This window comes from Oncorhynchus clarkii, chromosome 17, assembly GCF_045791955.1.
Source record: "Oncorhynchus clarkii lewisi isolate Uvic-CL-2024 chromosome 17, UVic_Ocla_1.0, whole genome shotgun sequence".
In the NCBI taxonomy this organism is placed as follows: Eukaryota; Metazoa; Chordata; class Actinopteri; order Salmoniformes; family Salmonidae; genus Oncorhynchus; species Oncorhynchus clarkii.
Window position 1 is genome coordinate 58,336,028 of NC_092163.1, and position 25,380 is coordinate 58,361,407.

At 42.8% G+C, this 25,380-nt stretch overlaps 1 protein-coding gene across 2 annotated transcripts; it reads left to right on the forward strand.

Moving 5' to 3' along the window:
* Window positions 1-25,340, forward strand: LOC139371182 (hematopoietic progenitor cell antigen CD34-like). Of its 2 annotated transcripts, XR_011627214.1 has the most exons (9): window positions 1-166; window positions 15,504-15,623; window positions 16,846-17,090; window positions 17,196-17,276; window positions 19,336-19,456; window positions 19,553-19,605; window positions 21,266-21,415; window positions 21,886-22,840; window positions 23,067-24,107. XR_011627214.1 is itself a non-coding variant. In XM_071111345.1 (8 exons), exons 1-8 carry the CDS (start codon window positions 79-81, stop codon window positions 22,066-22,068), a joined length of 1,041 nt encoding a protein of 346 aa, XP_070967446.1. In that variant the 5' UTR covers window positions 1-78; the 3' UTR covers window positions 22,069-25,340. The 2 variants fall into 2 exon arrangements, 1 of the variants encoding a protein (XP_070967446.1); XM_071111345.1 differs by having other exon boundaries at window positions 21,886-25,340.
* The last annotated feature ends 40 nt before the right edge of the window (window positions 25,341-25,380 follow it).

The following is a 25,380-nucleotide window of genomic DNA, read 5'->3' on the forward strand; positions in this document are numbered from 1 at the left end:
CCTAAACTGGTCTGGTCCACCGCTGCTTCCCTTCTCTCTCGCTCACACACCCTGGACGCTCACACAAACAGGAGGAGAATGGCAGTAGCAGCATCCACACAGAGAATGAATGAGACCCACAAAATACTGGCATTCATTTTGCTTCTCATCACCATCCTCTTTCACGGTAAGTAAAAACTCATACATCCAGACTCCTCAAGCTGAACTTGAAAGAAAGCATGGGAGCGGTCAGGGGGGGGTTCAGTGGTTGTCTCAGGCTGAACACAGAGATTTTCATGTTATCAACTTTATACAACGGTATCAACATGATCTTCACTTTCATGAAAATAAACCCATGGTTTAGCAGTGTGTAATAATTTATAAATGCAGGATAACTTCATGGAATTCCCCCCCCCCCCCCCCCCATGATTCTGAAAGGGAAAAGTTACTTTGTAGCATAACGTAGCAAACAAAGGGACCAATTTGAATATGAAACCTGCAGTCATCGTGCAGCTGAATCTTGCATGCATAACCTGCGCCTATTTATTGCATATGGGAACGCTCTCTCCAAATTGTACTACTTCTCAACAATGTGACCCTTTCAAGGCCGCGGGGCTGACTTGCTGTACTGCAATATCTGCTATTTCATTGACTATATGCCAATGTTCTACTATAGCTGGGAGAGCTGTGTGTGTTTCTAATTAGCAGATGGTTGTGTGTGGATGTATGGGGTGGGTGTGGAGGGGAGGGTGGAAGTTGAGTGAGGAACTTTGGGTATAAAATGTGGGTGGGAGTTGTGCTTGTGTTGATACAGCAGGGGCCGTAATAAGGCACCCAGGGGTACAATTATGTCAATTAGAGACTCTCTTTGTGTTCACCTAGAGTGTCGACTGGTCTTGGCAGAATAGCAGCTATTATCTGGACCATAAACACTGGCCACATGCCTGATGAGAGGGTTAAGTACAAGATTGGGAGGTTTTTCTTGCCATCTCCATCTGATCACATTTCCAGAAGAGACTACAGTGTTGATTCAAACCAGGGTGTCTGTAGTGACACTTCTTAGCACTGAGATGCAGTGTCTTAGACCACTGCGCCACTTGGGAGCCCAAAAAGTTAACTCAAAACATTTGTATTTGTTCTGCCAGCAACACTAAACTGGGACGGCAGGGTAGGCTAGTGGTTGGAGCGTTGGACTAGAAACCAGAAGGTTGCAAGTTCAAATCCCCGAGCTGACAAGGTACAAATCTGTCATTTTGCCCCTGAACAGGCAGTTAACCCGCTGATCCTAGGCCGTCATTTAAAATAAGAATTTGTTCTTAACTAACTTGCCTAGTTAAATAAAGGTAAAAATAAGAAAAATGCACATCAATTAACATTGCAACAACAGCAGTTATTTATGTTCTCCCTAATTGCATTAGTCTTTTGCTGTGGTGTGGGAATAAATATTGACATAGTAAATAGCTTAATCTGAAAGTAATGCAATGTTTATTAGATTTATTATAAATGATGTAATTGGTATTGGAAGCACAAATCTATTCCTATAAGTAGAAGGCAGCTGGTTCTGCTATGATCTGTGGAACACATGCATGTAGATTAATGTTGAAGAGTAAAAATGTTATGTTTCCACATATCTTAAGAGAATCTTGAATCTGAAGTTTGTGTGGACACATGTTTCATATAATTTACCATTCAATGAAAAGCGGGATATCACAACACCATGCCAAGCTAGCTGACAAAAATGAATGGTAGCAGAATGCCTCACAGTTATCCTAAACAGTAGGAGGGAGAATGCATGGGAGCAAGAGGGGGTAAAGCAACGGGAGAAGCAAGAGGGAGAAAAGGAGGGAAAGCAACAAAACAGTCTATAGTTTTCTTAAAGTCTATTTCCTGAGAAGAGACAAGTACTTCTGCTTTCTAACAAAGTCCAACTTACTGTATACCATTTGTTTTATAGCCGGATGCTCCGGTCAACTTTAGAAATCTGGGAGAGGGCTGTATTATGTAAGCACTGTGCAGAATTACTGTAGTACTGTGGATTAAGTCAGAGCTAAAAGACAGATGTTGGCATAGCTGCAGTACAGTAGTTAAGGTGGAGGGGCTTTTCAGAGATGGGTTTGGAGAATGGATTCAAGAGCTATAGCCAAACAGCAGAATGAGGGGAACTACTAACATACTGTGGCACTCAAAAGTTAATGCAATTGTAACTTTTTAAAGTCACCCCTAAAAGTTAAACTTAACAAAACAGAGTATAAATGGATCTAATTTCAGCATCACATGATGAGAGTAAATTTACATTTGAGTAATTTAGCAGACACTCTTATCCAGAGAAACCAGGGTTAAGTGCCTTGCTCAATGGCACATTGACAGATTTTTCACCAAGTCAGCTCGGGGATTCAAACCAGCAACCTTTCAGTTACTGGCCCAACCACTAGTCTACCTGCCTCATGCATGAATCACAATTGGAGTAGAACAACCTAGTGTTCTCAAGTGAAGTTTCTAAAATTTCGAGAGGTTGTGTTTATAAACAGACTACAAAGGATTTAAGCCATATGCTTGTCCCTGGTTTTAGGAGGCTTACTAGTTTGAGGGAACTCGACCTGACCTCAGGACTTGCAATTATGTGAATCATAGATATTGTTTTAGCAACATCTACTGAGCACTCACACAGGAACATGTCCAACGAAGAAGCCACTCCTCTCATAAAAGTAAATACCATTATGTCCTGGGCTGAAAACCCAGTCCAAGTCCAGCACCTGTGGAACAGGAACAATCTATTTTGTATCTTATAAGGCCTGTAAAAGGACAGGTCATCCTCTTTGGGTTCCCGAGTGGCACAGCGGTCTAAGGTACTACATCTCAGTGCAAGATGCATCACTACAGTACCTGGTTTGAATCCAGGCTGCATCACATCTGGCTGTGATTGGGAGTCCCATAGGAAGGTGCACAACTGGCCCAGCGCTGTCTGGTTTTGGCCGGGGTAGGCCGTCATTGTAAATAAGAATTTGTTCTTAACTGACTTGCCTCGTTAAATAAAGGATAAATAAATATTTGTTTCTGTAAGATTGCTAAATCACACTGTTTCAAGTTGATCGTTACGTTTTTGTAGTCTGTTTTATAGTTGTTTCTAACTTTGTGAAACAATCTTTGTGTGGGAGAGTGGACATGTCTTTCCTTTACTATCTGTGGTGATAAGCAGAATAAACATGGACACTTAACATTAGATAAGAAATGTATCATTCTAAATAGAAAAGCATTCTGTTTATGGTTGAGGGCCAGTCTACGTTTCCAGATTAGTGTCTTGATATTGTCTAGTTTAGTCTGGACATGGCTGTTATTCGATACCACCTCCAGAGGCATGGTAGTAATTTGTCTGCAGGAGATTTGAAATCTCCTTGTGATTCTCTCTGAACTGAATCAATGTCCAAACTTTTACTGATTTACTCCTCCCAGACAGGAACAGTTAAGGTAATGTATACAGCAGTGAACCTGTAACAGACAATCTGTACAGTGAAATACATACACAAGTAGAAACAGATGAGTCCTGACTGAAGTCCCCAGCACTTGGCTGTCATAGCCCCAGAGTGGGATGAGAGCTTCTGACTGAAGTCCCCAGAACCTGGCTGTCATAGCCCCAGGGTGGGATGAGAGCTTCTGACTGAAGTCCCCAGAACCTGGCTGTCGTAGCCCCAGAGTGGGATGAGAGCTTCTGACTGAAGTCCCCAGAACCTGGCTGTCATAGCCCCAGGGTGGGATGAGAGCTTCTGACTGAATTCCCCAGAACCTGGCTGTCGTAGCCCCAGAGTGGGATGAGAGCTTCTGACTGAAGTCCCCAGAACCTGGCTGTCGTAGCCCCAGAGTGGGATGAGAGCTTCTGACTGAAGTCCCCAGAACCTGGCTGTCATAGCCCCAGGGTGGGATGAGAGCTTCTGACTGAATTCCCCAGAACCTGGCTGTCGTAGCCCCAGAGTGGGATGAGAGCTTCTGACTGAAGTCCCCAGAACCTGGCTGTCGTAGCCCCAGAGTGGGATGAGAGCTTCTGACTGAAGTCCCCAGAACCTGGCTGTCGTAGCCCCAGGGTGGGATGAGAGCTTCTGACTGAAGTCCCCAGAACCTGGCTGTCGTAGCCCCAGGGTGGGATGAGCCATGGGTGCAGCACTGGATCTTGATTAAAAACATGAGATCCTCCATCCTCTTTCTGGGTTTAATGCCAGGGAAAAGAGGGCTGGGCTGGTTCTGTGACAGAGACAGAGTTTAGATAGCAGGTCATTAGTCTAGAGTTGCAATACTGTGTTCACCTCCCGAGGGACTGAGGTTCAATGTCCCATTCCTCAGCCACTAAAAGTGGCACTTTCAGACACAAATTACTCAGTTGTACTAGGAGAGTTGTACTATAGAATCATACACAAGAGAAATCTAAGTGGCTAGAATTGCCAGTAGAGTGAGGTTTCATTCAGCATTGTAACTATTAGTGAGAACAGGACTTCAATACTGAACACAAAAGAGAGGGAGAGCCTAACCGTATGATGAAAATAAATAGTTTCCTGAGAATGTTACCCTGGCTTTGTGCTTTGGTGGCACTGTGTACAGACAACTATACATGGAGGGTGTCAGAGGGGTGTTATTACAGACATGGGTGGGTTATAATGAGGGTCTGACACGCAGGGTCACCCGGTGCCCCTTCTCCCACACACCCCTCTCATTCCTCACTGAGCCACCCTTCACACATATCCTGTTGGAGGATATGTGAGGAACATTCCAAACATATATCGCTGATGCAAAGAAAATAGATATGTCAGTCCAGTTTATGGAACCTTTCTTGTATAGAGGAGACTCCCTTATTTTAAATATGTGAATTTAGCTTTATAGACAGTGGAAAAAAAGGTTTTGGCTAAAGCAGCATTTTATTTGTGGAATTTGAAGATTAATGAGACAGTTTGTTTTAGAGTTTGTGTGTTTGGCTCTCCTTGTGCAAACACTATCTCATGCACACTATGTGAGAATTGTGGTCCACTCGTGCCTGCAGACCATTATCATCTCACTAAGCCCTGTGTCACAGTCCAAAGCCTACTCTGCCCTTGCCCCTCCAGCAGCAGAGAGGAGTAGCCTATTGTATGGGCCAGTCTGGTTGTATGTTGCTGGCCATGGGAAGACAGGGCCACTACCCAGCTCTGACTGTGGGCATGACGTGTTGCGTTGCGTGGGAGGGATGCGCCTGGAGAATGCATATACTTCTCACCTCTGTAGATCCTGGGGATAAGAAGTCCACAACTGGAGGAGGGTGGGTGGAACAGATGGGGGGTTGCCTATACGTTAAGCTGGCTTGTTCTCCTCCAAGGCTGCTGCTGCCGGCATTCGCCAATCCAGAACTCCCTTGAGACGAGTGAAAGCCGGAGGATATCCAGACCTGTCAATCTGACCATCTGCTGGGGAAATCTCAGAGTGCAGGGTAGTCGAGGCCGTTGGAATAACATCTGGAGCGGAGTGGCTATAAAGGCCGGGGGGCTAGGGGGGTTAAGTGGCATGGTTCAGGGCTTCACATTAGTGCTCCATGCAACACATAAAGAATAGGTAAGAAGAATAAAGAGAGGGGTAGAGAGACAAAGGAGGTCTCAATATAAGGAATGGATGCAGTAAATCATAGACAGGTTAGCTATAGCTGTGGTTCCTGTTCCTGGGTAGAGGGCAAAGGAGAGGTCATCCTGTGAGAATCAGAGGAAGTGTTCTGTCTGATTGCTAACCTCCTGCTCTTAGCGGCCTGGCAGCTCACCCCACAAGACCCCACTGTATCCATTAAATCAAATCAAATCAAATTGTATTTGTCACATACACATGGTTAGCAGATGTTAATGCGAGTGTAGCGAAATGCTTGTGCTTCTAGTTCCGACAATGCAGTAATAACCAACAAGTAATCTAACTAACAATTCCAAAACTACTACCTTATACACACAAGTGTAAAGGGATAAAGAATATGTACATAACGATATTGTCACGTTCTGACCTTTATTTCCTTTGTTTTGTATTTATTTAGTATGGTCAGGGCGTGAGTTGGGTGGGCAGTCTATGTTTGTTTTTCTATGTTTTGGGGCATTTCTATGTTTCGGCCTAGTATGGTTCTCAATCAGAGGCAGGTGTCATTAGTTGTCTCTGATTGAGAATCATACTTAGGTAGCCTGGGTTGCACTGTTTGTTTGTGGGTGATTGTCTATGTAGATTGCTTGTTTCAGGTCTAATTTGTAGCTTCACGGTCGTCATTTGTTTATTGTTTTGTAGGCAGTGTTCAGTACTTTCTGTATTAAAGATTTACCATGGACACTTACCACGCCGCATATTGGTCCTCTGATCCTTTTCGCCTCTCCTCTTCAGATGAAGAGGAGGACGACCGTGACAGATGTATGAATGAGTGATGGTACAGAGCGGCATAGGCAAGATGCAGTAGATGGTATCGAGTACAGTATATACATATGAGATGAGTATGTAAACAAAGTGGCTAGTGATACATGTATTACATAAAGATGCAGTAGATGATATAGAGTACAGTATATACGTAGACATATGAGATGAATAATGTAAACATTATATTAAGTAGCATTGTTTAAAGTGGCTAGTGATATATTTTACATCAATTCCCATTATTAAAGTGGCTGGAGTTGAGTCAGTGTGTTGGCAGCAGCCACTCAATGTTAGTGGTGGCTGTTTAACAGTCTGATGGCCTTGAGATAGAAGCTGTTTTTCAGTCTCTCGGTCCCAGCTTTGATGCACCTGTACTGACCTCGCCTTCTGGATGATAGCGGGGTGAACAGGCAGTGGCTCGAGTGGTTGTTGTCCTTGATGATCTTTATGGCCTTCCTGTGACATCGGGTGGTGTAGGTGTCCTGGAGGGCAGGTAGTTTGCCCCCGGTGATGCGTTGTGCGGACCTCACTACCCTCTGGAGAGCCTTACGGTTGTGGGCGGAGCAGTTGCCGTACCAGGCGGTGATACAGCCCGACAGGATGCTCTCGATTGTGCATCTGTAGAAGTTTGTGAGTGCTTTTGGTGACAAGCCAAATTTCTTCAGCCTCCTGAGGTTGAAGAGGCGCTGCTGCGCCTTCTTCACGATGCTGTCTGTGTGGGTGGACCAATTCAGTTTGTCTGTGATGTGTACGCCGAGGAACTTAAAACTTACTACCCTCTCCACTACTGTTCCATCGATGTGGATAGGGGGGTGTTCCCTCTGCTGTTTCCTGAAGTCCACAATCATCTCCTTAGTTTTGTTGACGTTGAGTGTGAGGTTATTTTCCTGACACCACACTCCGAGGGCCCTCACCTCCTCCCTGTAGGCCGTCTCGTCGTTGTTGGTAATCAAGCCTACCACTGTTGTGTCGTCCGCAAACTTGATGATTGAGTTGGAGGCGTGCGTGGCCACGCAGTCGTGGGTGAACAGGGAGTACAGGAGAGGGCTCAGAACGCACCCTTGTGGGGCCCCAGTGTTGAGGATCAGCGCGGTGGAGATGTTGTTACCTACCCTCACCACCTGGGGGCGGCCCGTCAGGAAGTCCAGTACCCAGTTGCACAGGGCGGGGTCGAGACCCAGGGTCTCGAGCTTGATGACGAGTTTGGAGGGTACTATGGTGTTAAATGCTAAGCTGTAGTCGATGAACAGCATTCTCACATAGGTAAGCAGAGCTCTGGGGCCTCATGTGCCGTCGTCTCACACCTATGTTTATTTTTTATAAATACTTTTGACAGTAACCCTGCCTTTTAGTTTCCACATGTAGCAAGCAAAGTGTTTGTGTTGTCTACATCTACATGGGTAGAAGATTAGTTAGTCAGACTAGTTTTCATGGATCTAATTAGCCCATTTCTCAGCGGCGCCAGCGGCAGCCCGCCTCGGCCTCCTCATCTAATTGGCTATCAAGTAAAAAAAACAGTTACGTGAATCAGGTCAGACTCGGATGATGGAGAGTGAGTTTGTTTTTCAAGATGGATAAGTAAAAGGGAAGAACAAAGTGGTGCACAAAAAAACTGCAAAAAAGCTTTAGCTGATCAAGCTCGTGCCAACTTACTGAAGATAACCACATCAGTAAAGCTACCACCACCTCATCCTTGACTGACGAAACACCATGGCAGGTGGAAGCTAGTAGGCCTACTTATGCAGCAGCTGGTACTAGCAGCCTAACAGTCCTGACAGAGACCTCACTGCCCGGGCACGCCAACAACAGTGGCCTTGCTTCTCCTCTTCTTCCTCCCCTCAGTTCCTCAAGTGAGAGGAACTCACTTCTCCTCCTCCTCCTCTGCCTGAAAATCAAGCTGATGACTGCCAGGGACACACCCGCGCTCATGAGAGCAACACCCCTTCTATGAACACGGGTAAACCTACGAGTGAAGAGACGGATAGCCTCGTCAGCGTGGAGTCCGAGTTCCAATCTGTAATATACACTAACATGTTGAGTTACACCCCTTTTTCCCCAAGAAGAGCCTCAATTTGTCAGGGCATGCACTCTGCAAGGTGTCGAAGCATTCCACAGGGATGTTGGCCCATGTTCTCCAATGCTTCCCACAGTCGTGTCAAGTTGGCTGGATGTCCTTTGGGTGGTGGACCATTCTTGATACACATGGGAAACTGTTGAGCATGAAAAACCCAGTAGCTTTGCAGACACACTCAAACCAGTGCGCCTGGCACCTACTACCATACCCCGTTCAAAGGCACTTCAGTATTATGTCTTGCCCATTCACCCTTTGAATGGCACACATACACAATCCGTCTCATTGTCTCAAGGCTTAAAAATATGGATTTAACCTGTCTCCTTCACTTCATCTACACTGATTGAAATGGTTTTAACAAGATACATCTATAAAGGATCATAGGTTTCACCTGGAGCATGTTTCCATTTATATTTACACTCTACCATCTAAATACTGTATATAGCTATAGATAGGCTAGTAGGCTAGACTGCATTGTCTGCATAATGAAACAATCCATAGTGAGCTATTGTTTTGACAGTGGACTGATTGTATTATTTGGCATTAAAGGGACATTTAAAAAACATTTGACTTCCTATTCATCATCTCCAGCACCACCCCATCATCAACATATGAGAAAATTAATTTTGTAGTAAAAAAAATATTAGAAGAAGATAAGTGTTTGCAGTGACATTATTTTTTGTTGTTGTGTATTATTATTATTTTTTTACCTTTATTTAACTAGGCAAGTCAGTTAAGAACAACTTCCCATTTTCAATGACAGCCTAGGAACAGTGGGTTAACTGCCTTGTTCAGGGGCAGAACAACAGATTTTTACCTTGTCTGCTCAGGGATTTGATCTTGCAACCTTTCAGTTACTGGCCCAATACTCATACCACTAGGCTACCCTGGTGTGCGTCGTGTGATTTAAATAAATTATGAGTAGGCATTGCCTACTAAATTCCTACTAATTGGTTGATGATGTCATTATCTTCCTCTATTATTTTTACTGCAAAAAGTAGAAACGTGCCATTTTCACACATGTTGATATGGTGGTGGTGCTGGCGATGATGAATTTAGGCCTACAGGACAGTTGTATATAAAAATGTAAAAATCTATTGGTTACTGATTAGTATGCTGTTTCATTGAAAATTCATTTTACAATCTGCAATGTTTGAATTTCCCACTTTAATTACTCAACAAGTATATACACTACAGTTCAAAAGTTTGGGATCAATTAGAAATGTCCTTGTTTTTGAAAGAGAAGCAAATTATTTGTCCATTAAAATATCATCAAATTTATCAGAAATACAGTGTAGACATTGTTAATGTTGTAAATGACTATTGTAGCTGGAAACAGTTGATTTTTTTCAATGGAATATCTACATAGGCATACAGAGGCCCATTATCAGCAACCATCACTCCTGTGTTCCAATGGCACGTTGTGTTAGCTAATCCAAGTTTATAATTTTAAAAGGTGAATTGATCAATAGAAAACCCTTTTGCAATTATGTTAGCACAGCTGAAAACTGTTGTTCTGGTTAAATAAGCAATAACACTGGCCTTATTTAGACTACTTGAGTATCTGGAGCATCAACATTTCTGGGTTCCATTACAGGCTCAAATTGGCCCAAAACAAAGACCTTTCTTCTAAAACTCATCAGTCTATTCTTGTTCTGAGAAATCAAGGCTATTCCATGCGAGAAATTGCCAAAAAACTGAAGATCTCTTACAACGCTGTGTACTACTCCCTTCACAGAACAGAGCAAACTGGCTCTAAGCAGAATAGAAAGAGGAGTGGGAGGCCCCAGTCAACAACTGAGCAAGTACATTAGAGTGTCTGGTTTGAAAAACCAAGTACTCAACTGGCAGCTTCATTAAATAGTACCCGCAAAACAGCAGTCTCAACGTCAACAGTGAAGAGGCGACTCCAGGATGCTGGCCTTCTAGGCAGAGTTGCAAAGAAAAAGCCATCTCAGACTGGCCAATAAAAAGAAAATATTAAAATGTACAAAAGAACATAGACACTAGATAGAGGAAGATTGGAAAAAAGAGTTTTATGGACAGACGAATCTAGGTTTGAGGTGTTCGGATCACAAAGAAGAACATTCGTGAGGAGCAGAAAAAATTAAAAGATGCTGGAGGAGTGCTTGACGACATCTGTCAAGCATGGTGGAGGCAATGTGATGGTCTGGGGGTGCTTTGGTGGTGGTAAAGTGGGAGATTTGTACAGGATTAAAGGGATCTTGAAGAAGGAAGGCTATCACTCCATTTTGCAAAGTCATGCCATATCCTGCGGAAGGCGCTAAATTTGAGCCAATTTCCTCCTACAACTTGACAATGACACAAAGCACAGCTCCAAACTATGCAATAACTATTTAGGGAAGAAGCAGTTAGCTGGTATTCTGTCTATAATGGAGTGGCCAGCACAGTCACAGGATCTCAACCCTATTGAGTGCCCATCAAGCCAATCCAACTTGTGGGAGGTGCTTCAGGAAGCATTGTGTGAAATCTCTTCAGATTACTTCAAGAAATTGACAACTAGAATGCCAAAGGTCTGCAAGGCTGTAATTGCTGCAAATGGAGGATTCTTTAACGAAAGCAAAGTTTGAAGGACACAATTATTATTTCAATTATAAATCATAATTTATAACCTTGTCAACGTCTTGACTATATTTCCTATTCATTTTGTAACTCATTTCATGTATGTTTTCATGGAAAACAAGGAAATTTCTAAGTGACCCCAAACTTTTCAACGGTAGTGTACATTCTTGCCACCAGCTAGCATTCTATAGCTTTGTGAAACATAAGCATTATGCTTAACATAAGCGGTAGGCTTGACAACCAAATATAAATAAGCATGTATCCATTAAAGCAAAGCAATAGGCTACTACAAGCATTAGCACCAAACTTTCTGACAGCCTATCGACGGGAAGATACATAGACATTGCAATTTCAGAACCATGGACAGCTATCAGAGCGCCCAAAATCTGACTTTGTGGGGTGGTTGGGTTCAGAGAAACTGCGCTACACCAGTGCTGCCATGTTGAGGTTAGATTCTTGTTAAGTAGGTTTGTGTGTAGAACACCTAGCTGATGACTGATGGCTGGTCAGACAGTGATTAAGGCTGCTCAGGCTTTAATGGCCATGCTGGCCGGGTTGATAAACAACATGGCTCTGTTTTAAACTAAGCAACCAGGTGTTATCAAATCAAATTAAATTGTATTTGTCACATGTGCTGAATACAACAACCTTACAGTGAAATGCTTACTTAAAAGCCCTTAAACAAGGATTTAAGAAGTTAAGAAAAAAAAGTGTTAAGTAAAAAATAGATAAGTAACAAATAATTAAACAGCATCAATAAAATAACAATAGCGAGGCTATATACAGGGGGTACCGGTACAGAGTCAATGTGCGGAGACACCGAGGTAATTGGGAGTGAACAGGGAGTACAGGAGGGGACTGAGCATGCACCCCTGAGGGTCCCCCGTGTTGAGGGTCAGCGTGGTGGATGTGCTATTACCTACCCTTACTACCTGGGGGCGGCCTGTCAGGAAGTCCAGGGTCCAGTTGCAGAGGGAGGTGTTTAGTCCCAGGGTCCTTAGCTTAGTGATGAATTTTGTGGGCAATATGGTGTTGAACGCTGAGCTGTAGTCAATTAATAGCATTCTCACATACTGTAGGTGTTCCTTTTGTCCAGGTGGGAAGGGGCAGTGTTGAGTGCAATAGAGATTGCATCATCTGTGGATCTGTTGGGGCAGTATGCAAATTGGAGTGGGTCTAGGGTTTCTGAGATAATGGTGTAGATGTGAACCATGACCAGCCTTTCAAAGCATTTCATGGCTACAGACGTGAGTGCTACGGGTCGGTAGTTATTTAGGCAGGTTACCTTGGTGTTGTTGGTTACAGGGACTATGATGGTCTGCTTGAAACATGTTGGTATTACAGACTCAGTCAGGGACAGGTTGAAAATATCAGTGAAGACACTTGCCAGTTGGTCAGCGCATGCTCGGAGTACACGTCCTGGTAATTCGTCTGGCCCTGCATCCTTGTGAATGTTGACCTGTTTAAAGGTCTTACTCACATAGACTATGGAGAGCGTGATCACACAGTCGTCTGGAACAGCTGATACTCTCATGCGTGCTTCAGTGTTACTTGCCTCAAAGCAAGCATAGAAGTTATTTATCTTGTCTGGTAGGCTTGTGTCACTGAGCAGCTCGGGGCTGTGCTTCCCTTTGTAGTCTGTAATAGTTTGCATCCAACGAGAGGCGGAGGCGGTGTAGTACGATTCGATCTTAGTCCTGTATAGACTCTTTTTGTTGTTTGATGGTTTGTTGGAGGGCATAGCGGAATTTCTTAAAAGCTTCCGGGTAAGAGTCCCACTCCTTGAAATCAGAAGCTCTACCATTTAGCTTGGAGTGGATGTTGCCTGTAATCCATGGCTTCTGGTTGGGGTATCTATGTACGTCACTGTGTGGATGACGTCACTTATTGATGAAGCCAGTGACTGATGTGGTGTACTCCACAATGACATCGGAAGAATCCCAGAACATATTCCAGTCTGTGCTGGTAAAACAGTCCTTTAGCTTAACATCTGCTTCATCTGACCACTTTCTTATTGAGGAGTCAGTGGTGCATTGAAGTCCTCGGCTACTAGGAGCGCCGCCTCTGGAGCGTTTTCCTGTTTGCTTAAGGCCGTATACAGCTCATTGATGCTGGTACTAAAACCTCACTCAGTTTGTGGTGGTATATAGACAGCTACAAAAAATACAGATGAAAACTCTCTTGGTAAATAGACTCTGGTTGGCTGGCTCTTTGGGCTGTTATGTACCTAATACAGAGCTGGTAGCAATATGCACATAAATTATTTACAATGACAGAGAGGTAGCTCGTAAACACAATTAAATTGTCACAAAACACACGTGACAGCTATAATAGTTGCTAGTCTAAGTATACCAGTGTGAGACCTCCTTCAGTACTGTTGACCCCCCTGTTCGCGTGGCACGCTGACTGTTTTGCACTTGTGGCACTTGCTCTTCAAACTGATTTAGCAAGTCCAATCAATGCAACACACTGCATTTAGCATACTGCAACAACTGACTATAAAAGTTAAATTCCACAAGTAAACAGGGTGGAAAGACAGTCGGAAACCCAGCCCAATTATGCAACATTCAGTTCTGTCTTGGACAAAGCTTCTGTGGGTTTAACCAGAAAACAACATTGTTTAACTGCATGGGGAAAGGCAGGGAGGGAGGAGAGAGTCTTAATGAGATTCACATAATTTTGGCAAAGCCACGTGGATGAGGTAAGGCCGTTGTGTTAGAGGAGGAGGCTACGGGGGCAAACGATTGCAGAGCTTTCTTCGTTGCCATAACTATCTCAGTAAACATGTTCAATCTCAGGAAAAAGGGAGTCAGGCGCACAGCTTATTAAAATATTTCATAGCAAGATCTTTGCCCAGTTTAGTTTATTAAACATACACTGCTCTGTATGGTATGCACTGCATTAGCACTGCTCACATGAAATATAGTTGCTGACAAGACTAGAAAATAATATGACAAACTACATTATAAGTTTTGTACTTGATTCAACCCACCACTACAGTACTTGAAAAGATAAAATGACACATCACGTTGTGTAAAACAAGCTTTTACCTCAGAGGGCCTGATAGGTAGAACCATGGCTATTTTTTTAATCAAATTATGGTTTCGACATCACTGTGCACCAACAGTTTTAGTAAAGCAGCAGTATATTTCAGCAGGGCGTTCGGCTGTTTAACAGGCTAGCTAGATGGAAACTTAATTCACCTAGATGACTTGATGTTGTGTATCCCACTGACTAATGAGGCTGAACTGTTGTTGGGAGGCACAGCTCTCCCATTACTTCTTTGCATGTGAGAGCTGGGACTGAGATGGAGTCAGTACCAAAGCCCATCAGTCTAAAAGACATGGCCATCGCCAAGTAAGGGTATCAGTGGTCTATCAAGACGCCCAGTCAAAGCACCCACTTACAGGCACATACGGGCACAAGAGACTTACATACACAGTATGACTTCACCCTGGTGGAGGATAAATGGGTGTTATAATCACACACTGGGGAGATATCCTTACCCTCTTAGCATTGAGTGGCATCTCTCTTATTGCATGACACCTGGCAATGAAAGACTTTACAGTCTTCTGATAGTTAAGCATTGAAATATCAAATTCTTCAAGGTTTTAGAAATGACAAGATTGTTTTTGAGAGTGTGAAAGTCTGCAGTTATTATATTTATCTACATAAGTAGCTATGAAGGAGGACGAAATCATCACATTCCTCGGTCCAGCTGCATAGCTAACTAGGTATGAGGAAATGGATGCACATGCTAAGACTTTAAAGAGTAAATTACCTAGAGGCCCATGTATTAAAGCCAGTGTGCTTGCTGCATAGCTCCCATAATGTCTGTCATTAGACCAGAGAGAGATTTCCCCTGGGGGGCTTGTACCCACCATCCCAGCGGGAGTGTGTCAGGGGTCAGGCCAATTTGCAGGCGAGGACAAGAACATTTATTTGCACAGGCTGAGCTGAGGAGTTACCCCACAGTTGGGCTATTAATTACAGTCCCTTCCTTATTGCTGCATGGAGCCTAATTGATTTCAGGTCAGGCCCTGGAACGTATTAGAGACGGACTGCATAGCTCCAACACAAACACCTCAGTCAAGATTACATTCACAGCCAATGAGATCTCCCCCCCTGGGATCACTAGTAATACCAGACTATATGGGTGTGGCAGGATTGCTATCAGTCCTGTGAGTCTAAGTGCTAAGTCAAGTCAGTTTGCACACATGTCTATTAATGTGGTGCTATAGACCTGGACACAGGTGTGGGATCAGTTGAACATAGCTCGGAAAGACAATGTCATATAAAGGTGCAGACAAATGACCATGTAGCTTGGTGTAAATGAGAATAGCAGCTATTAAGCTTAGTGAGGTAGAAGACTCTTTCAGAAAGGGACATCACTGCTGTGACAAAGTTGTCATGGTTTCTACAGTATGTATTGGCATGCTAGTGTTATAGCGCAAGTTATCCCTTTGTTGTTCTCTTCCAGGTGGTGTAGTTGCACAAGATGAGAGTGAATCAGATGTTGTCACTGGGCCCACACAGCCAGTTGATGTTGCTGAATTAATTCGTGGAGACGACATTGACATCACACAACCGGCAGATGAAGGTAAGAAATGGATCCATTAGAAGATGATCTCAACAGAGCCACTATTGGTGTTGCTGTATTAATATACCGTCCTAGGCTCATCCTATCAGCTTTTTGTCATAAATGTTTAAATCAAGTGGACACAGGGGTGCAATGCACCTCAAATCTGTGGGGACACAAAGTACATGAGGATGTCTGGGGGGTGGTCCTTGCCCCCCTTCCGGAAGTTGGAGAATTTGGCATTTTTCAAACACCTGCAATCTAGAGCCATAATCATTATGCTTAATTCTATTTAAAAATGTGTACATTTTTCTGCATATCTAAGCATACAGTTGAAGTCAGAAGTTTACACACTTAGGTTGAAGTCATTAAAACTCGTTCTTCAACCACTCCACAAATTTCTCGTTAACAAACTATAGTTTTGGCAAGTCGGTTAGGACATGTACTTTGTGCATGACACAAGTCATTTTTCCAACAATTGTTTACAGACAGATTATTTCACTTAAAATTCACTGTATCACAACTCCAGTGTGTCAGAAGTTTACATACACTAAGTTGACTGTGCTTTTAAACAGCTTGGAAAATTCCAGAAAATTATGTCATGGCTTTAGAAGCTTCTGATAGGCTAATTGACATCATTTGAGTCAATTGGAGGTGTGCCTGTGGATGTATTTCAAGGTCTACCTTCGAACTCAGTGACTCTTTGCTTGATATCATGGGAAAATCAAAAGAAATCAGCCAAGACCAAGAAAATACTGATTGAGTGTATGTAAACTTCTGACCCACTGGGAATGTGATGAAGGAAGTAAAAGCTGAAATAAATCATTCGCTCTACTATTATTCTGACATTTCACATTCTTAAAATAAAGTGGTGATCCTAACTGACATAAGACCGGGAATTTTTAAACTGATTAAATGTCAGGAATTGTGACAAACTGAGTTTAAGTGTAGTTGGCTAAGGTTTATGTAAACTTCCGACTTCAACTGTCTGGTGGTTATTTTATGCTTGATAGCCTGAAATGGCTTCTTGGTAGCTAGTTATGAGGTTGGGAAATGTGGAACCTCTGGCCTAGCTAAAGACAACTTCATAAAATTGCTAGGTGGCTAGTAGTATTACAGAGAAACAACAACAACAAAAATAATAATAACATCTGAGGGGGCACGTGCCCCTGTGCCCCCTATGGTCATGATGCCTCTGACTGGACATAAAACACTAAGAAAGATACTTTTCTTTTCTTTTCAGAAGCAGATAAACCCCAAGTCCAGATCATTGTATTCCCCAGTATTCCTGGCCTGGATCTGTCAGGCTTCTTACATGACACCACAGCGACTCCAGTCACCAAGGGGGTAGTGGAGACCACAGACATAGGGGAGGCCACAGTGGAGGCTGGTGAAGCAGGAATCACAGACCCAGATGACAACCAGGAGACCCAGGCTCCCCAGCAGTTTCAGACCTCCCAATCCAGTGACACTGTGCTCATCCCAGAGGTGAGCCTCGAGTTCAGTGACAATGCCATCCAAATCGCCAATCCAAGTTCAGAATGAACGATACACACTCTAGTCTAACTGAAGTGGTCTGGTGTCTCTCTACAGGCTGATGTGATGTGTGTTGATAAAGAAGCTGTCCAGGACAGAGATGCAGTGAATCTGAAACTCAAGGCCTCATCCAGCTGTGTAAGTAATGAGCACACCACGTGTACGCACACACACACACACACACACACACACACACACACACACACACACACACACACACACACACACACACACACACACACACACACACACACACACACACACACACACACACACACACACACACACACACACACACACACACACACCTCACTAAAGGAAAAGCCAACCTTTCCTGATGTGACATACAGGAAACCCTCACAGCAGTGTCCACTTCAGTTCAAACTGTATCGAGGGTAGTTTCAGGGTTAAAAACGTTAGCGGAAGCTGAGAGTCAGAGTAAGATGTTATAGATGACCTACTTCTGAGGCAAAATCATAGCAAATTGCCACTTTCAATTTGCCCCTTATCAGACCAGTGCACATTAGCTAAGCAGGAAATTCATATTCATTAAGCTACAGTGATTAAAACATCTCCCGTGGGCAGTGAACAAGAAGGCTAGTGACACACTAGCCCTTCTCCTCCCTAGTTATGCCTGCCAGTTGAGGAGGGGGAGCAAAAAGAGTTACAACCCAAGACATGCCTACAGGAGAGAAGAAGAGGGAAGAACGTGTTCAAAGTGTTGGTGGGGTGGTGGGGATACTGTTGTAGCGTGTGTACAAAAGGGATTCCTCAGCGTCTTGGGGCAATGGCTGCTGGGCTAACAGGAATTCCGCTCTGTGCCGGCCAGGGAAGTGAAGGGAAGTGGCGTCTCGCTTTCCTCAACTGTGTCTGTCTGCCAGGCTGCCTGTCGTCTGGAGCTCCAGCTCCGCTGATTTCAGTCGAGATAAAATTGTATTAAATAATGCCCTGAAATAATGGAGTCCTTGGTGATATCACACATCAAGAGGCCTGTGTAAATTCTTGAATGGGACTTAGCTCCCCCCTCTCCATCTAGGCCTGCATGGGAAAGCCCCCTGCAGCATGGCATGTAATCAGTGACACACTCACTCCTACACCAGGCTATGCTTTATGACTTGATTGGCTTCATCTGGGTTAGACACCACATCCCATTTGTGAAGATCCATGTATGTTTCCAATTATATGAGGATCATATATACTGTAGATGGGTTTTTTTAAAATATGTTTTTCAATTATGAACAAATTACTAAATACTTAAAAAAATTATAGAATGGAAACATCTTGAAAATTTTAGAAAACCCGCCATGCTATGCACTGACTACACAAGACAATAAAGCATTGGGGGCAGGACCCAAGAGACTGCATCAGGGATCAAGAAACAGCTGAGAACGACGTGAATAAAACTGTTTTCAACTTAAAGATGAGAATTCGTGTGCTTTACATGCACTGTATTGAACATGCTCTGAGTGCCGTAGCAGATGAGGCCTTGAGAGCGATCCTGTTTCCTTAGCTTTGTAAAGAAGCCAGCTGTCCTATCTGGGGCTGGGATCAAAGGTTTGAGCAGAGCCGTCTGTGAGTGCTAGTGGCTGTTTTTGGACCATGTTAAATAGGGTGGAGTATTGCAAGGTTGTGATATAATTTATCGGGTTAAGGGAGAGGGACATGGGAGGGGGGTGTGGCCCTTTTGTGGTGTACATTTCCAAAGACCCATAGTTGTAACTGTATATTCATGAGAATGTATATTACCACATTTCTATGTGAACACATTTCATTTCTGTGTGAACACATTTCAATTCTGTGTGTACACATTTCTGTGTTCACACATTTCTGTGTTCACACATTTCTGTTTGAACACATTTCTGTGTGAACACATGTCTGTTTGAACACATTTCTGTTTGAACACATTTAATTTCTGTGTGAACACATTTAATTTCTGTGTGAACATATTTCTGTTTGAGCACATTTCTGTGTGAACACATTTCTGTTTGAACACATTTCTGTTTGAACACATTTCATTTCTGTGTGAACACATTTCATTTCTGTGTGAACACATTTCATTTCTGTGTGAACACATTTCTGTTTGAACACATTTCTGTTTGAACACATTTCTGTTTGAACACATTTCTGTTAACTAGGATGACCAGGTTCAGCCCCAAATTCACATGCTTTGTTATTAATCCAACTGATATTTCCACAGGAGGAGACCAGGTCTAAAATTGAGAGTGTGTTGGAGCACCTGTGTGGAGACGACTGTAAACTGGAGGTCTACCAGGAGGACAACTCCAATGAAATCCTGATCTCTGGCCAATGTATAGAAGGTTGCTTCCCTCTTCTCCTTTTTAATGATGTGGGATTATTCTGTTGAGTGTCTGGTGTTGAAAAAACATTAACCAAATCATCATCTCTACTTACAGCTGATGCAAAAGGAATGGCTGAGAAGTTCAACAATGACAACATTAAAGACAAGGTAGAGTATCACTTCTCTCCATTCAGTATTCCAATTCCCCATACACATATGACGTTCACATAATTCACACCACATACACTTCATGAGAAAGGCATTATGATCAGTGTCCATTGCTGTCACACCCACAATAAAAATGCTTTCATTTGTGCACCGTGGTAGGTGAGGCACAATGCTGATTCGGCTCCTTATCTAACCACTGTGAGATAAACACCACTGTGAGACACTCCTCCACTAGACAGGAATCCTCACTCATGGCTCCAAGCTGCCGGGAAGATGCTGTATGACAAACAGAAAACAATCCCCACTTTCCTGTCAGCTGGAATTAATTTATGTTCCCGGTGGAGATGGGGTTGAGTGTTCCCAATGGGAATGAGGAATGGATGTTTCCTTCTCATGATTCAACCTGGTTGTCCCTTTGACATTAGACATACTCTGTGCTCCATCCCTACAACCCCCCTAACTCTGCCCTGCCGCATTAAACAGTTAAGTGAGCTGCACCCGTCCACAATCTTCTCATTATGTTGGTCAGTTAGTTCAATGGCACCTTTGTGTTTAGATACTGCTCTGGTCTGAAGCGTGTAGGGCAGGGATCGTTTACTAGATTCAGCCGGGGGCTGATATTTTTTCTTGAGCGGATGGTCAGGGGGCCGGAACATAATTACAAATAATTTGTAGACTACAAATTGACTGCAAGAAGCCCAAACAGATAGTATTTGACTAAAACATAATCATTTCAAACCTTGCTTGCATTTGTATACGATCACATACTGTATATCTCTCAATTATGCGTGGGAATACTTTGGAACAGATTTCCCAAATGAAAATCACTTGGATTTGCTGGTGTTTTTAAAGTGTTTTATGTTCAACAATTAAAATAAAAATGACAATCTGAAATAGCTTTATATGGGCCACACCCAAATGCTGGTTTAGAAAGAAGCATGTGGAACTGCCTTCCCTTGGTGTCTTGTTTTCACTATCATTCATCATAGTTATCGTATAAGCTAACCTCAATCTCCTATCTGATTGACACCAACATTCCTAACCTCAGCCAAGATACTTAAGACCTCCTCAGACAAAAGGGATATATCTCTATTATGTGTTCGAGCTGATTTGCTGGTGTTTTTACAGTCTTTTATGTCCAATAATTAAAATTAAAAAAATTGTGGGCTGCTAGTTGGGGAACACTGGTGTAGGGAGATGCTGGCCTTTTTCCATTCAGTTGAATCTCTTGAACTTTATGCTAGCCCAGGCCACATAAAGCCTGAAATCCATCCTCTACAGTCTGGGCTAAAATAGCCTGATCCAAGGAGGCATTAGGGGCACTGCTATTCATCCGTCCTCTACAGTCTCGGGGTAAAATAGCCTGATCCAAGGAGGCATCAGGGGCACTGCTATTCATCCCTCCTCTACAGTCTGGGGGTAAAATAGCCTGATCCAAGGAGGCATCGGGGGCACTGCTATTCATCCATCCTCTACAGTCTGGGGGTAAAATAGCCTGATCCAAGGAGGCATCAGGGGCACTGCTATTCCTAGTGTCAGTAAAGCATCTAAAACAAGACAATGCAGATTACATACCACTATAATTCACATAGGGTATAACTTCAAAGTACAGCCTGAATTCCTTATATTATTATGTGTATAACTCTCCTTCTCTCTCTAGATTGATTTTGAGGAGGCTGTTCCTCGCTGGGGGAAGAAATCCAAACTGGTACTGGTCTCCCTGCTGCTCACTGGACTGCTCATGGCTATTCTTCTCATCGCAGGCTACTACCTGAAAACCCACCGCCCACCACCCAAGGGAGCGAGACTGGTGAGTCAGAGTGGCCATGACGTGAGAGAGACCCAAAGCAAACTAATACTGTGTACAGGACCCAGTTTACTGGGAAGATTGGGTGGGTCTTGTTTTCACAATCATTTATCATAGGCATCGTATAAACAAACCTCAATGTCCTCATCTGATTGACACAAATATTCCTAACCTCAACCAAGATAGTTAAGACCTCCTCAGACAAAAGTGACACGACTCCCTGACTCCACCATTCGTGTTTGAATTCCATCATAGGGAGAAAGTGATTGCTTTTGAATCCTCTCGTCATCAGGCTTCACCTTCAACTTTACCTTCCATTCCGTACACATATACACGTTTGCTTTTCTGAACAACATACAAAACATATTATTCATTCAGTTAAATCTGTACTGTATCACAATAACACTTATTACCAAGCCCAACCTAACATCAAGGTTCCTCTAATCGAATCTCTATGGTTCCTCTGCCCATAGGCTGAAGAGGGTTTCCAGGTGTATGAGGAGAACCAGGCTAACACCCTGGTGTCTGTGGCCCCTCTGCAGTCACAGGAGCCCCTGTTGAAGCCCACCAGCAATGGGGAGTTTCCTGAGAGCCAGCCACTACCCAACAACGGCCAACCTGCCACCCAGACCTCGGTTGCTGACACTGAGATGTGAACGAGCTCTGAATTACATCCCCAAAGCCCCATTTTCATTCCTCCTGCTCACCATCATCACCACATTCCCATTCCCAATCCCTCTCCCCTCATAGTGTACCTGGGGATACAAGACTCTAACACTAAACAACAATTCAATATCCAAGCCCACCTCACCTTACCCCATGCAACCCTTGACTCCCAGGATGATGACAATGATGAAGATGATGACTATGACGATAATGATGAGGCCTGTAATGTGAAGAGAAGAGATTGTGATCACTGGCCTCTAACAGGTTTCAGTGGTGGTAGAGAAAGAGCCTAAACACTGAGTTTGGGGGACTGGACAGCAGGTTGAGACTGCATTCCAAAAACAATAATTGCTGCAAGAAATTAACAAGAAATCACCAAAATTGACAATTTGTGTTGCTGTTTCCAAATTCATGTGTGAAGCACAGTATATTCGAATTCTTAGTCTTTCAGATCTCAAATGGACTCATTTGAACTAAAAGGGTCATCGTAGTTTAAAGTATCGCTTGTATGATCTGGTGTGATCGTTTGCTTGAACCTCCTGTTTGAGGTAAAAAATTACATTTGGGTAACAGAAGCGGAGAAAGAGTGATACATGGAGATTATTTCAACCATTGAAGAGATTTTAATAGGCAGCTTTAAAATGGGTATCAATATGATTGGCTAGTGCAGAGATCAGAGTTGAATCATGTTGCCTTTTATCAAGGCCCATCATAATAGTTGTGTGAGATGGGCTGCCATATGTTTGTTTCATAATTCTGTAGGCCTACACTCTTAGAAAAAAAATTTGCTATCTAGAACCTAAAAGGGTTCTTCAGCTATCCCCATAGGAAAACCCTTTGAAGGTAGAACCCTTTTGGGTTCCATGTAGAACCCTTTCCACAGAGAGTTCTACATGGCACCCAAAAGGGTTCTGCCTGGAACCAAAAAAGTTATCCTATGGGACAGCCAAAGAACCATTTTGTAACCCTTATTTTTCTAAGAGTGTAGTGTGTCACAATTTCCATCATGACGAACATTATATTGTAGTTGTTTAAATGTTTTTTTTTATGTTCTGACTCAGCACTGTGTCTTTGAGAATGTTGAACCAGGTAGACTAATCTTATCAAATCTGAAAAACAGACATAACCTGTCGGTTTTGTGTGGCGAAGCACTGCCTTTAAATATCTACAAAATCCCTAGTAACATGTTCAACATTCCCAAGGCCCTTTAAATGTCCTTAATAAATCAGTTCATCATGAAACATCAGTTACATGGATGGAAGATGTATTTTAGCTATTGTTTTTTGAATGACTGATTGTTTTCATACAATACTGCATGTGTAAATATGCCTACTTTCTCTGTTAGAAATATCTGTGTGCCCTATACATTTTGATTGTGTCATTGTTGCTACTGTTTCTTTGTCTACCTGAACAGGTAACACTAGCCTGATCATGTCACATAGCATGGCACACATACAAACTTGCATCTCTTTATAGACCCCACACAAGGACAATTTAAATGTATTATGATTCCTACAGCTGTTTTGGGCCTTTCATCAAATCCAACATCTGATCTTGGCTTAAATAAACCAAATTATTAATATGTCATTGAAAAAGTTTAAAACTGCATACAGTTTACTGTATTAATCAAATCAAATGTATTTATTTATATAGCCCTTCGTACATCAGCTGATACCTCAAAGTGCTGTACAGAAACCCAGCCTAAAACCCCAAATAGCAGGCAATGCATGTGTATTAACAAGCATTGCCTGATGAACTGACCCACATATGTAAAACAATTGGACTCTGACAGTGTATTCTAGTCATGTAAAGCATATTTCTAGCAATACCACCCTAGACATGATCATATAACAGTCACAAATGTTTGCTTATGGTCGTAGAGACATTTTCAATGAAACAACATAAGTGGAGTATTAGAAAGTGCAAAATATAAACTGTTGCTACTACTGAGTCCATACAGAAATAGAACAAACGTATTATTTTGGGAACTGACCAGCATCTGAAGCACAGCATAGTGAATAGATCAAAACTACGAAATAACACATTAGATATCATGTAGTAAGAAAAAAAAGTGTTAAACAAATGAAAATATGTTTTATATTTGAGATTCTTCGAAGTAGCCACCCTTTGACTTGATGACAGCTTTTTACACCTGGAATGCATTTCAATTAACAGCCTTGTTAAAAGTTCATTTGTGGAATTTCTTTCCTTCTTAATGCATTTGAGCCAATCAGTTGTGACATGGTAGGGGTGGTATACAGAAAATAGCCCTACTTGGTGAAAGACCAAGTCCATATTATGGCAAGAATAGCTCAAAAAAGCAAAGAGAAACGACAGTCGACATGAACTAATGTCAACGCGGAAAATTTCAAGAACTTTCAAAGTTTCTTCAGTCTCAAAAACCATCAAGCAATATGATGAAACTGGCTCTCATTAAAGGAAGACCCAGAGTTACCTCTGCTGCAGAGAATACGTTCATTAGAGTTAACTGCACCCCAGATTGCAGTCCAAATAAATGCTTCAGAGTTCAAGTAACAGACGCATCTCAACATCACTGTTCAGAGGAGACTGCATGAATCAGACCTTCATGGTCGAATTGCTGCAAAGAAACCACTACTAAAGAACACCAATAACAAGAAAATATTTGCTTGGGCCAAGAAACGAGCAATGGACATTAGACCGGTGGAAATCTGTCCTTTGGTCTGATGAGTCCAAATTTGAGATATTTGGTTCCAACCACGTGTCTTTGTGAGACGCAGAATAGAAGAATGGATGATCTCCACTTGTGTGGTTCCCACTGTGAAGTGTGGAGGAGGAGGTGTGATGGTGTGGTTGTGCTTTGCTGGTGACACTGTCAGTGATTTATTTCGAATTCAAGGCACACATAACCAGCATGCCTACCACAGCATTCTGCAGCGATACGCCGTCCCATCTGGTTTGCACTTAGTGGGACTATCATTTGTTTTTCAATATGTCAATGACCCAACACACCTTCAGGCTGTGTAAGGACTATTTGACAAAGAAGGAGAGGAATGGAGTGCTGCATCAGATGACCTGGCCTCCACAATCACCCGACCTTAACCCAATTGATATGGTTTGGGATGAGTTTGACCGCAGAGTGAAGGAAAAGCAGCCAACAAGTGCTCAGCATACGTGGGAACTCCTTCAAGACTGTTGGAAAAGCATTCCAGGTGAAGCTGGTTGAGAGAATGCAATACTTATTTTCCACCATAATTTGCAAATAAATTCATAAAAAATCCTAGAATGTGATTTTCTGGACTTTTTTTCTAATTTTGTCTGTC